Source organism: Lycium barbarum, chromosome 6, assembly GCF_019175385.1.
Source record: "Lycium barbarum isolate Lr01 chromosome 6, ASM1917538v2, whole genome shotgun sequence".
Classification (NCBI taxonomy): Eukaryota; Viridiplantae; Streptophyta; class Magnoliopsida; order Solanales; family Solanaceae; genus Lycium; species Lycium barbarum.
Genome location: NC_083342.1, coordinates 13,510,865 through 13,524,331, shown reverse-complemented (window position 1 = coordinate 13,524,331; position 13,467 = coordinate 13,510,865). Strand labels below are relative to the sequence as shown.

The 13,467-nt window shown below is 36.1% G+C and overlaps 1 protein-coding gene across 2 annotated transcripts; it reads left to right on the top strand.

Moving 5' to 3' along the window:
• The first annotated feature begins 2,109 nt into the window (after positions 1–2,109).
• On the top strand, positions 2,110–10,398 carry LOC132600822 (enoyl-[acyl-carrier-protein] reductase, mitochondrial-like). 2 transcript variants are annotated; one of them, XR_009567320.1, is made up of 10 exons: positions 2,110–2,354; positions 3,931–4,028; positions 6,011–6,142; positions 6,278–6,421; positions 6,490–6,592; positions 8,348–8,447; positions 8,697–8,773; positions 8,846–8,924; positions 8,994–9,084; positions 9,521–9,645. XR_009567320.1 is itself a non-coding variant. In XM_060314231.1 (10 exons), exons 1-10 carry the CDS (start codon positions 2,179–2,181, stop codon positions 10,190–10,192), a joined length of 1,122 nt encoding a protein of 373 aa, XP_060170214.1. In that variant the 5' UTR covers positions 2,111–2,178; the 3' UTR covers positions 10,193–10,398. The 2 variants fall into 2 exon arrangements, 1 of the variants encoding a protein (XP_060170214.1); XM_060314231.1 differs by lacking the exon at positions 8,994–9,084 and adding an exon at positions 10,099–10,398 and having other exon boundaries at positions 2,111–2,354; positions 9,521–9,639.
• Positions 10,399–13,467: the final 3,069 nt, after the last annotated feature.

The following is a 13,467-nucleotide window of genomic DNA, read 5'->3' as shown; positions in this document are numbered from 1 at the left end:
TTGCTTGATCCCGAAATCTTCCGAAACTCTCCATACATGATATTTATGACTAATCATACTTGATAATGGTCATGTCCTTTGGTTCCAAGGTTGTCCTTCCCGGTTACGACTTACAAGATCATAATTCATCCTTTACTTGAACTATATACTTAATAATGCCTCGTTCCTCACACTTCAAAGTTGTTTTACCTAGCCATAGATCGACATACTTACATTCAAATTAACCAGTGCTTCTCCGAGGTACGGGGTGTAACACTAAAAGTGCGGGGTGTAACATTTCCCTCCCTGCTGTTCCTTTTGATATATCTTTGGAACGTTGATTCCGGCATATTGCATCTGAGTGACCCTGCATCTAGCAATAGTAGCAGAAATCTGGGATTTGGTCATACTCAATTGGCTGAATGAACGTCTGAATTCCTCCATGACAGTCCATTAGAGCCACTTCAACTTCGTTGAGTCTAGGTGTTGTTAAGTCTATTTCAATCCTAGCCTTTGCAGTAGTAGGCCTAGTTTTAGCCAAAGTAGCTTTATCAAGCGCAATAAGCGTACCTATTGGATCGAGAATTCTTTCCAGCACAGGCCAATCATGATAGTGCCATGGAAGATCTGGTAAAGTAACCCATACTGGGGTTAGGGTGGACTCCATTTCGGCATTGAAGTTCCGAGTCCATCTTTAGATTCGCATCAGCATGCCACAGATTGGCATCGATTTTCCACCCCCATAAAATCTCTTAAAATCATCTTCATCAGTGAAATCTATGAAGACGACAGTCTCCAATCCTTGACCCCAATCCTAAAAGTGCCCTTCATCGGCACCAATCGCTTGAATTCAGCCCTTAATTTATCAATTTGGGGACGAGCTCTAGGAAACTTACCCACAATAGTAAGTCGACATTTTTCTGCAAGTAGTTCGTCCTCCTCAATAGTAAAAAGTACCCGTGCTCTACCATCAACGAATTCATATTGTCGTGGTTCCAATCGAACCACCCTCTTTGTATTTGTAGCAGTTCGATCTCCAACCGAAGCAACATATGTAACTTGTGGTAGTTGGGGAAGTGGTGGGGTGCCACTCGAACCTAGACGAGGACCAAATGGGGCACTTGGTGTTGTTTGGTTAGTAGCGTCGACAGGAATGGACATTGAAAGAGAGTTTTAGGTTGCCGCCCCAGGTGACGAAGGGGAGCGCGTGTCAGGCGCATTCTTTTGTTTTTGTAGGGTTTTTACTAGTAATGTTTTATTAGTAAGCGTTTGGACATGAACTTGGAATCATAAGTTGAAATCATTGATTTGAAGTGGGAATTGTGTTTGGACATTTAATTTAAATCTCAAGAGTTGTAATTTTTCTCATAAATATGAAAACCGCATTTTTCCTGAAACTATCAAAACTTTCTCAAAAATAGATTGAGTAGGTGTGACCTTTTGGAAGAAGGAGCTAGTTTTTGGATTTGGAGAAGGAAGTGGTAGTTTTATGAAAGAATTCCGTTTTAAATAAATTTGGGTTGGTAAAATAAGGAATAAAATAGACTTGAGTAATTATTTTTGTCATAAATATCAATCATTTTTGCATATTTTAAAATTTACGGTCAAATTTTAAAACTTATATAATAATTAAAATCATAAATTTGGAATGAAAATTCTATCTTTTAGCAGAATTTGGGATTTAGATTCAAAATTTCAAATTAAAATCGAAGTTTTTTTTTCTTTCAAAATATCTTAAACAAATACAAATTTCGAATTAAAAAACTTTAAATTTGAAGTCCAAACACCTCCTTAAACTTCTTGCTCAGTTAAATATCATCACATAAATTAAAGAGAAAAGGATCAAAAATACCCCTCCCGTCATTAAAGTTTCCATACGCCCCTGTCTTAAAGGAAATCCCCAAATTTAGTTATTTTCCGTTAAGACAGAAGTGTATTTGAAAACTTTAATGAAGGGAGAGATATTTTTGACCAAAATTCGTAACCGAGGATATTTTTAGACCTCTTTCCAAAATAAAGAGGTATTTTTGACCCTTTTCCCTAAATTAAAACATTATTCGAGGAATAATTAAGACAATGCTAATTTAGGTATCATGCCTAATATAATTTGGTCATATACCAAAACGATGCCATTCCTTAGTTTCATCAGTAAGGAAAAAAAAAACGTAGTAGTAGCACATTTTAGAAGGTACCGTAAAAATGGCAACTGCGAAAATTGTATCTCTCAAAGCCTTCGTACATGGAGTTTCACATCGGGCCCCACTTCGCCGTTGTCGTAATCTAACCTCAGCCGTACGATGTTATTCCGCCGCCACATCGCCGCCGTCTAAGGCGGTTGTGTACGATCAACATGGCTCTCCTGATGTTGTCACTAGGTAAGTAACAGTAACTCCTCAATTTACTTTTCTTAGTTTTCAACTTACTAGTAAGTACTACACGTGGCAGAGCCACAATGGTGGCTACAGGTTCGGCAGAACTCAGTAACTTTGGCTCGTGTTAAAAAATTTGACTTGGCACACACTCCCAAGAAGCAATATATAAAGGGAACAATTTTAATAATATACATTCCAGCATAAAATATTACATCCACGTAGTCATATTTTTAATTTACATCTGCATGGCCAATTTTTTTTGGAACAGTGTTTATACACACGATGTACAAGTGTATACAGTATTATACCTTGGGGACAATGTAGAAAATGTATAAACTTTTATAAAAGTGTATAATAATGTATAAAAGGGTCATTTCGGGTAAACATTTTCTCCAAATAAACATAGAGTGTTGTTTCCCCAATTTGTAAAAGGGAAAATTATGCTCTATGTCTATTTTTGAAATATTTATGCCATATAGCCCATACTTTGTGTATAAACACCCGATTTAGCGCCCATGTTTGTGTATAAGGTTGATACATTATGTAACATGCTTTCCCCAAGGTATAATACTGTATAATATTGTATATTGACGTAAATATTTTCAAAAGCTGTATATTTTTGAAAATATTCCATAAATAAATTTATAATTTTACTATATTGCCTCTAACTATTACTCCCTCTGTTTTTAATTTGTGATCTTAAACTAAAGATATGTAGAATGTTTACGATCAACATGACTCTCCTGATGTTGTAACTAGGTAATTAACAGTAACTCCTTCACTTTCTCTTCATTTTAATACTTTTCGTTTAATTTAAATTTACTACTACTGAGTACTGACGTGACGGCGCCACAATGGTGGCTACAGGTTTGGCAGAACTCAGTAGCTTTAACTCAAATTTTGTATTTGTGTTAAAAAAAAAATTATTTTATACTTCCGTAGTACATCTTTACTTGTCCATGTTTGACTTAGCCCAGGCAATAAATAAAATGATAATTTTACTATATGGCCCCTAATTATTACAAGTCATCTAATATTGGGAAATGAATTGGAAATAATTAATGGAAAATACGCTTTATGTCTACTGGGAGAAATATTTACGCCATGTAGCCCATATTTTGAGTTTGATACGCGGTTTAGCTCATATTTGTGTGTAAACACCTTTTATACACTATTATGCACTTTTATACAAGGTTGATACATTATGTATAATGCTTTCCTTAAGGTATAATGTTGTAAAATATTGTATATTGAGCTACGTGGTTTAATGTTGTATAAGAGTAAAATAAGAGTAAGAGTAAAATAGGTATAAAATGTTAAATTACCTCATGGTTTTCTAAACTGGACAAGTAAAAGTGGACATCTATCTTTAGTATAGTGGACTACTAAAGTGGACAAGTAAAAATGGACGGATGGAGTATGTACAAATAGTTTATCAAAAGCTCAATAAACAAAAATAATTGTGGTCCAGAACCCATAAACTAAAAATATTGACTCCGCCTCTACTGATTTCTAATTGTGTAATTGTATTTTGTACTATTTGTAAGTTTATATGTTTTTTTGAGTGTGTCTGTTGCAGAGTGATGGAGCTTCCGCCGGTGGAAATTAAAGACAATGATGTGTGCGTTAGAATGCTTGCAGCTCCGATCAATCCTTCTGATATTAATAGAATTGAAGGTTCTTTTATTTGAAGTTTTAGTTTTCTTTTTTATCCATATTGACACAATGTTGATTTCTTAATTGGAGTATATTTCTATTTAAAGGTGAAGTGATACCTCGTAACGAGGCTTTCTATGATTCATGACTTATATTTCCTAAAATTTACTAAATTACGCTGTAAAAGATTAGTATGCAGTGTCATTCTGACAATAGATTAGCGTGCAGTGTATCTTTATAACGATGATTTTCCGCATGGGATCCGTCTTTGGGCGGGGCTTGAATATATTATTGTCTACCGAAATTATTGTGCTTACTTCTTTTGAGCTTTTCTAGTTTTTTATCAGAATTCTTTCGCTGAAGCTAGTAAAACTGAATAACATGTCATAACTTCATTTAAGCAAGCTGTTGTTTTTGGTATAAACTAAGTAATACAGATACGAACCAAAAATTGTGTTGTTGAGCACATACAGGGGAACAAGAAAAATTATACTCACACAAATGTTGTATTCGAAATGTCTATGATATTGTATATGGCCCTCATTAGTTAGAGATACTAGTGGAAGTATAACAACTGTTAAATAATGAAAATAACACATTTATAACAATTCTATGTTCCATAGATCTCTTTGAAGTGTCCAAGTTGCACCAAAAAGCAGAGCAAAATACAAAATAACATTGTGTAGTAAATTACAAAATACCATTGAAAAGCGAAGCATGGTAAGTACTTAGTAGGGGAAAAGAGCAGGCACTAGCAAAAGAAGTAGTGGAAAAGCATGACAATCTCTGCTTCTGCAGTAAGGATTTTAACACTTAGATGTGTAGTCTGACTCAAGAACAAAAAAGGGATGACTAGTTAAGCAAGAACCTTAGCTTATAATTCCAACAAACAGTACCCATGAATCAGGAGGGAAATAAAAAAGCATGTCCTTTTTCTTCTTCAAAACTGTGTTACTAAAAAAGGTATTTACACTTGTTTGGGTAGTGTTCTACTTGTGTTTGTGTCCAATTGGAGTCTGGCTCCTAATACTGAATCATATTTTGGTGTTTGTGCTTGATTGGATACAAGTATGCCAAAGTATTGTATTATAGCGGAAATCAGACTGTTCTTTACTTTGAATCAGTGTTATCAAAAGCGAAAAGCGCAAAAAAGCTCTAAGGTTAGCTGAGGCTTTAAGCGCAATGCGCAAATAAAGCGTGGGCTTTAGTGAAAAAAAGCACAATGGTGCAAAATTACAAATATATGTATGTTTAGTCCAAGACTAATAATAGTAAGCATGAATAACAAATATATGGACAAAGAAATTGTAAAAACATTACGATAAAGTGAAATGTCAATCATCTAGTGTCACCTCTTCAAGAGAGGCTCAATGGCAAGGAAAAGTATGTCTTAGAGCCTTGATGACGACACTGAAGTCCACATAAAGCGAGGTGAAGCGCTCAACATGTTTTGAGCCTCGTTTCAGGGCTTAAGCGCGCCTTTGACAACACTGCTTTGAATGTGATATATATATCTCCTAAGACATTGGATATTACCAATTTTCCAGCATCAACATCTACTAAGAGTAGGTTGTATTCCATATGCACTTTGTTGCATTGTGTTAGAAGAGAAAAATAGATGTTTCTAAGATCTCAACTTGCTCCTAACGCCTATGTTTGGACAAGTAGGTTTCATTAGTTATATTTGTTTTAAAGTTAATCAACTTTTGACTTCAATGGACTAGGGAGGGGTAGGCAGAGGCAATGCTTATCTTTTCTTGGTGCAACTTGCTTTTCTTCATATGATGCCTTCTTGCACTAAAGGTGTTTGTTTCTTTTCTTTCATTCAATCAATACTCAATCAACTGATCTTCAGTCCCGATTAAGGACTAAATACATAACATCAAGTTTCGAACAACACGACCTCATTGATGGAAAGGCCTGCTTCACCATTCTTTTCTTTCATTATCAAGACTAGTCACAAAAGAACACAGAATAATTGGCCCAACTTTATTGTACCGCAGGAGTTTATCCTGTACGACCACCGATGCCTGCAGTTGGGGGATATGAAGGGGTTGGAGAAGTGCATGCCATTGGCTCTGCAGTTAAGGGTCTTTCTGCTGGAGATTGGGTTATCCCTTCCCCACCTTCTTCAGGTAGAAATCTGCTGCTCATTAAAACATCAAATTGTGCACCCGAAGCATACCTTACTAGCCTTAGTAGACTTAATACCCACTGAAGGCACTTATTTTGGTATTCTGATATGCATCAACACCAATGTTTTCGTGCAGGAACATGGCAGACCTACGTAGTAAAAGAGCAAACTGTGTGGCACAAAATTGATAAAAGAACCCCGATGGAGTATGCTGCGACTGTTACTGTCAATCCTCTGAGTGCCTTGAGAATGCTCGAGGACTTTGTTGCATTAAAATCAGGTTGTCCAATTTTGAATCTAATGGTTACTGCTGGCTTCCATTTCCTTGCTAATGCTTTTCATAAACAGGGGACACTATTGTTCAGAATGGTGCTACCAGCATAGTGGGGCAATGTGTTATTCAACTAGCTCGACTTCATGGGATTCATAGCATCAATATCATTAGAGACAGGTGGAGTTTAGCTCTGCTGCAAATATGTTGTGGTCTTCGTGTGTTTGAAGTTATCTTATTTTTCAAAATAATTGTTCAGAGCACAGTCTAATTCTCTGGGTTGAAAACCTTGCTTTATTCTCTGGGGTGAAATCTTGCTTTCTTTAGCAACATGATTCTTCTCTAAAAAAAAGAAACAGAAGAAGACGGACTTACGTTTTTTTAGAAGAAGGAGAGACGGACTTCTGGTTAAAGTTTAATTGCATAAGGTAGATGCCTTTCCACCTACATCTGTAATTCCTCGCTATAGCAAAAATGCCCCACTAATAAACATTATGATATCATTTCTTTATATCCTAAATTTCCCCTTATATAACTGCTGCAGTCTTCTTATGTTTGAAATTAATCATGGATTGCCTGAGAATTGCCTCTTTTATACAAGAGCATGCAGCAATCTGATGGTTCTAATACCTGCAAGTTTGTTAGGGGCCGATACAACAACAACAACAACATACCCAGTTGAATCCCGCAATGTGGGGTCTGGGGAGGGTAAAGTGTACGCCGACCTTACCCCCACCTTGGGAGTTAGGGAGGTTGTTTCCGAAAGACCCTCGGCTCAAAAGAAAACAAGGGAAAAGAGTCAGATACGGACAAGTAAATCAAAACAATGCGAAAATGAGAAATAGCAAGAGCAAGGAAGTCATGATAAAACAACAAAGATAGACAGGACCCAACACATAGAGGCAGGATCAAAATACTCCTAATACGAGAAAGAAAACCTCGCAGCCCCCCCTCCCCCCCTACCCTCTACCCTGATACTCGACCTCCACTCCCTCCTATCATCGGTCATGTCCTCAGTAAGCTGAAGTAGCGCCATATCCTGCCGAATCACCTCTCCCCGGGCCTTCTTTGGCCTACCCCTCCCTCTCTTTAGGCCCACCACTGCCATCCTCTCACACCTCCTTACTGACGCATCAACACATCTCCGCTGCACATGGCCGAATCATCTCAACCTTCCTTCCCGCATCTTATCCACCACTGGGGCCACACCCATCTTGTCCCGAATCACTTCATTCCGAATCCTATCTCTCCTGGTATGCCCGCACATCCATCTCAGCATCCGCATCTCTGCTACCTTCATCTTCTGGTCATGAGCTTTCTTAACTGGCCAGCATTCCGTCCCATATTACATTATTGGTCTAACCACCGCTTTGTAGAACTTTCCCTTTAGAATAGGCGGCACCTTCTTATCGCACAACACCCCCGATAATCTCTATTAATTAAGAGGGATTACCATTCGATTGGTTATCTAAATGTTTAGATATGGTTATCCAGTATCCTGCATTAAAACCTCTGTAGCAAAATTTTCTCAAGAGTCGTCATAGTGGTATATTCCAGGAAAGGTTGAGTCATCCAAAATTAGTGCTGCTAACTTCTGTAATCGTTTAATAACTAGCAGCATAAGAGAACATCTTTCTTTCTATGTAGCTACCAATCTCTCCTAAAATTTTCAAGGCTGTTGTCACGTAATTGCAAATTTCACTTAAGGACGATGAGTTTGATATATGAGGAGCTTCCTAACATCTTTCTCCATCTCCAAACAAGTTTTCTCTGTATAATTTGTATTCATTTCCTGGAGTGCTTTTCCCCATGAAAGTAAATTAATCAATTTACACACAAGTAAGGTCTCAGTTATATTCGTATGATGTTAGGTCCTATTAATTTAATACAAATTGCTACACATGAGGTATCACAGGATAAACTCAATTCTCTCAGGGCAGGATCAGATGAAGCAAAAGCAAATCTCCAGCAATTAGGTGCTGATGAAGTGTTTACTGAAAGCCAACTGGAAGTGAAGAATGTTAGAGGTCTCCTGGTATCAATCAACAACCATTTAAAGTTGATAATGACTTGTGTACTGTGCTGTTTTTGTTTTGCCATTTCTACAGGGCATTTCCAATTCATTTCAGTTTCCTCTCTGCCCATCCCCCGTTTTCAACCCTACACATCTTCAATTTGTTGGAACAGTGTTCTAAAGTAGTATTAAACTCCCTTTTGACAATATTTTTTGGTATTAGTATCTTCCATTCTGTACATATTTTTATTAGTTCCTTTAATGTTGTAGGGCAATATACCTGAACCTGTTCTGGGCTTTAACTGTGTTGGTGGCAATGCTGCTTCACTGATCTTAAAATTCCTGAAGTAAGATGGTGGTATTCATAATTTTATTCTACTCCATTCAAAATATAAAGGCATATAGCATGTTCCTTGCAGGCAGGGTGGCACTATGGTGACATATGGGGGGATGTCAAAGAAACCAATAACTGTATCTACTTCCGCTTTTATATTCAAGGCAAGTCACAAAGAACACACTTTCATGTTATTTCTATTTTCAATAATTCCTTAATGAGCATTAGCACAGGTGAGGGAAGTAATGCGGCAATAAAGTTGTGAGACCTTGGATGGTAAAATAGGATCTGAGATGCATCCATATAGTTGCAATCTTTTATCAGGTAGATCTGTGAAATTTCTGTAACCTGCAGTTTCATACATAAAGGACCCCTCTTTTGAGAATTTTTCATCTTCGCCAATTGTAACTGTTTAAACAAAGTATTACATCTCAATGAGGCCAGCGAGCTGTATGGGGAGTCTTGCCTTACTAGATGTCCGGGCTCAGCTCACCATTGGCCCCCTTCTTGCCCCTCCATCCCACCCAGGATAAAAAGAAAAAAAGGAAAAGAAGAAAACAAACCTCAGTAAGTGGTCTAGTTGATGCATGATTGAAAACTGAGAATATTTAATGTGGTTGGGGGAGTGGGTCAAAAAAGGGCTTCAAGTATATGCATTTAAGACCTGTAAAAATTTAATATTGAAACCTAGTGAATGATGTGTTAAGTGTATGCTCTGAGGAAAAAGAACACTGAACTGTTATTGATACTATATTTTCAGGAGCTTACCTTGAAAGGGTTCTGGTTACAGAGGTGGATGAGTTCAGACAAAGCTGAAGAGTGCCGATCTATGATAGACTACCTTTTGGGCCTATTTCGGGATGGGAAATTGAAATACGAGTATGACCTCTCTTTCTATCACTTGCTCTTTTGAAAGAGAAGTTATGGTAATTGTGGTAACTAGAATTTTAATATAATTGAAAAATTAAATATTGAGTGATTCTTCTAAATGGTTGAAACTTGCAAATGTTTTTGCCGCTTGTTGATTGTTGGCTGGATGATAATGGGTGAGGAAGTCAATTGTTAAACTTAATGATGCAAGATCGATGGCAGATCATTTACCACCCGTCTAAATAATATTTTCATTGCTCAAAACTCTAATTACTAGTGTGTATTATTTTCGTGAGTTAGTAAGTTTTCTGACCAGCGAAAAGGGGTTATATATTTTCAGTATTTTTTTTTTTTTGGTTGTGTCGGGGTGCGGCGGGTGGTTACTTGCTTTATTCACTATGCTTCCACTTAGTGCAAGTGTTATCTTGATGCAGTGATCTGACGCTGAATCCCTTCATTTAAATACAGGTTTGAAGTGGCACCTTTTGATGATTTTCATACAGCTCTTGAAAAGGCTATGGGAAAGAAAGGAAGGCAGCCCAAACAAGTTCTTAAGTTCTAAGTCATGGACAATCATATATTTGATCTAAAACTAGGCCTAGTATGAAATTTACTCTAACTTAGAGTCCCTGTGGTTATAAGCTGTACATATATACGCATGTATAATTGTTGTTGAGGTCTTCTGGAGTCCAAATTCCAAATATGTTAAGACTTGGAAATTCATATGATAGTTAAAATAAATCGTATAGCCAGGGATAGTTCTAGCTTTGTTACTGTGCAGACCTTTTTTTTTTGGTAAAATAAAGCCAACTAAGGTCAGTTCTCTGGGGAAGAACACCAAAAGTATACCGAGCATTTGGTGAACAGTAATGAGACATCTGGTAATGCCACTCGTTGGGGGATTGTTTGTCCTGTCAAGGGATTTGATTCAGTATCTTGTATCATTTGGCCAACAAGCTGCAACCCGTTGTCTTTACACCTTCACCGACCAACTTCTCAATGTGAATTTTGACTATTCACTGGTATTATAAGGTGCATTCAAGTTTTAGTAGGTACACTTCTGATACATTGGGGTACGAGAATAATGCCTATTTTACACCTTGGTCATCTTCACTTAGAGCCTGATTTTAGTAGCATCTAATTTTAGTCATGAAATGGTAAATGTGACCAGAGGGGTATAAATATGTTCGCATTTTTTTTGCTTTTTCTAACATTGTTAGAGGTCAAACATGTGATGTATCGTCCTAGACGAAGAGCTAGAATTTAGAATAAGTGGATTTAAACAGATTAAAGTATATCATGTATACGCGCGCAAGCTTACACACGGGTGTTGAATATATATTATAGAGAACTTTACTTTCTGATCATGAGATACACTTTCTCAAAATATGGTGACTGCCTCTTCCATGGTGTCCACAATCTTCGATAATTGTACATCACGATTAAGCAAGTTATCTTGGGTAAAGATTGTTATATTTGCTCAATGGCTGCTATGAAAAGCAAACATTTATATGAATGGATACTCTCCATTTACTAATTCGAACATAAGCTTGACAAATCTATGTTACTTGGACTCTCCAAAAGCGTAGCCGCATCCGTACTAAATCCTCCAACTTTTTCTAAAATCCGAGCAACATAGTTACAAACAGGTGAAAAGGAATTAGGCCTGTGGGGTTGCACCAATGGGAGAATTTGGCAGCATCATGTACAATAAGACACTAATCCATTAAACAATTCTAGAAAAATGATTTACCTATGAGAGGAAGAATAGGATCTAACAGAATGTTGGCCTCATGGCTTTTATGTTTGTTTCATGGCTTGCAATCGATAAAACTGGTAGCTGATGCCAGTCAAAGAACAAACTTGCCAAGCTCCATTGGTATTATCTCACTTACCAGAGGATAACCTGTTTTCATATTATTGCTCGATGGTTCATAATCATTCAATAGTAATGCAATAGATTCATGACTCTGACATTAATCACTAACCGTCTAAACCAAAAAATTGTAGGCTGGTGTATAATTATTGTATAGCTTATTTTTAATCAGTAAATTGATTATAGATCCACCTGCCTTTTTTGTTGGGCTGTTTAAAAAATATACAGCCCAACACGTAAAATGCATTTATGCAGCTGCTTTTTTCAGTTTACACCGACATAGCCATATTTTTTTGGCGTAATATTTATACATCTGTCCATTATTTTAAACTAACTAAAGTAATGTATCAATCTTGTATTAAAATGTGTAATAGTGTATAAGAAGTGTTTGTTATTAGACACTATTATAAATCTTTATACCTTTTTTTCAAAATTGTACAAAATAGATCATTCCGGAAAACAAAACAAACAGGGTGCTAAAATTTATAATAAGGGCAATCAGTATGCACTTATATGTAATCATCCGTTTTTAATTTAGGCCAAATTGAGCCACAAATAATTAGTTCAATTTTAAGAAATCCTTTTTATTTATTTATAATCTTGATGATGCCCTAGCTTGCACTAGCATGAGAATGATTCTAATAATGTTGGGCTCGTTGTTGAATTCCTTCAATTGGAAGTTTGAGGCAGGACTTGGACCAAAGAATTTAAACGTGGAGGAGAAGTTTGGTACAACCTTACCCAAAGCCCATCCATTGCGAAGCTATCCCATCTCTGATTTGATGTTGCACGGGCTACATGATGCTTCTGAGCAAAAGTAGTCATATATAATTGGGAACTATTCGATCTTGGGCTGGTTTATATGTTGTTTGAATTGTGTGTATTATAGGTTTTATACTTAAGTTGAAGCCTCTATATGTCTTGGATTTTAAAGTTTCGTGAAATAGTAATATTGTCTTCTTTTGTCTTGTCCATAGAAGATGCATGATTGTTGTATCAGCGAAATGAAAATGGAGTAAACTGAACCGGATTAGTCAAAAATAAATCAAACCAAGTTGAAAAAACGCCCTTACTCAACTGTAGTGTATGTGTTGTTAGAGAGAATGATGCATTCAATTTCTTGATCCACCTTCGATGAGGACAACTATAAAATGAAAGTAAGTCTGCACTTATTTTTGAATCTTCACTTTGTCTTACTAGTGATAGAAAAAGATTACGAAAATATCAAAATCTATATGTAGATCTTGACATGGTCTTCCTAAAAATGGATATGACAATTAAGAGAAACACATAAGTCATATTTGTTTTTTTAAATTATTGTATCATTGAATTTTCTTGCCGTATTTTATTTTCCGGCAGAGTTTTTTAGGCATAAATTTACTAACGCATGTGTATCACACTAGCTCTGTTATCTTAAATAATTTTAGGTGTATCATTGATTTTTTTGTCATAATGGTTAACTACTCTGTTAACGTGATGCACATTTTCATTCCATGAGATTTGTGCCAAATCGTTGATTATGATGATGTTCTCCTTGGTAATGGCAAATGTTTGCAACTCATTTTGGTTCTACGACTTTTCCCTCCACTTCACGTCCATTTCATCTCTCAGTAGAGCAACAAAAAAGAAATCCTCTTTCTTTCTTAAAATCTTTTGGCATAAAGAAAAGTGTAAGTTTTGATAATGGTACATGATAGGAGTACTTTATGTTAAAACCTTTACTATTAATTAAACATTGAGAGTTCTCTTTATAAAGATGCTTCAATAGGTATAATTTTTAATATAATAATAATAATAATAATAATAATAATAATAATAATAATAAATGTATAGGTTTAATTAGTTAATTTAACTAAAATCTTTATTAGCTTTAATCTAATTATATGAAAAAACCATGCAAAAGTTCTACAACGGCTATATATATATATATATGAAACGATTAAATATTTGGTGTAACCCTA

Coding starts and splice junctions, on each gene's coding strand:
- LOC132600822 (XM_060314231.1), top strand. CDS start 2,179: ATGGCAACTGCGAAAATTGTATCTCTCAAAGCCTTCGTACATGGAGTT. Junction 8,774..8,845: donor CTGATCTTAAAATTCCTGAA/GTAAGATGGTGG, acceptor TGTTCCTTGCAG/GCAGGGTGGCACTATGGTGA. Junction 9,640..10,098: donor GATGGGAAATTGAAATACGA/GTATGACCTCTC, acceptor ATTTAAATACAG/GTTTGAAGTGGCACCTTTTG.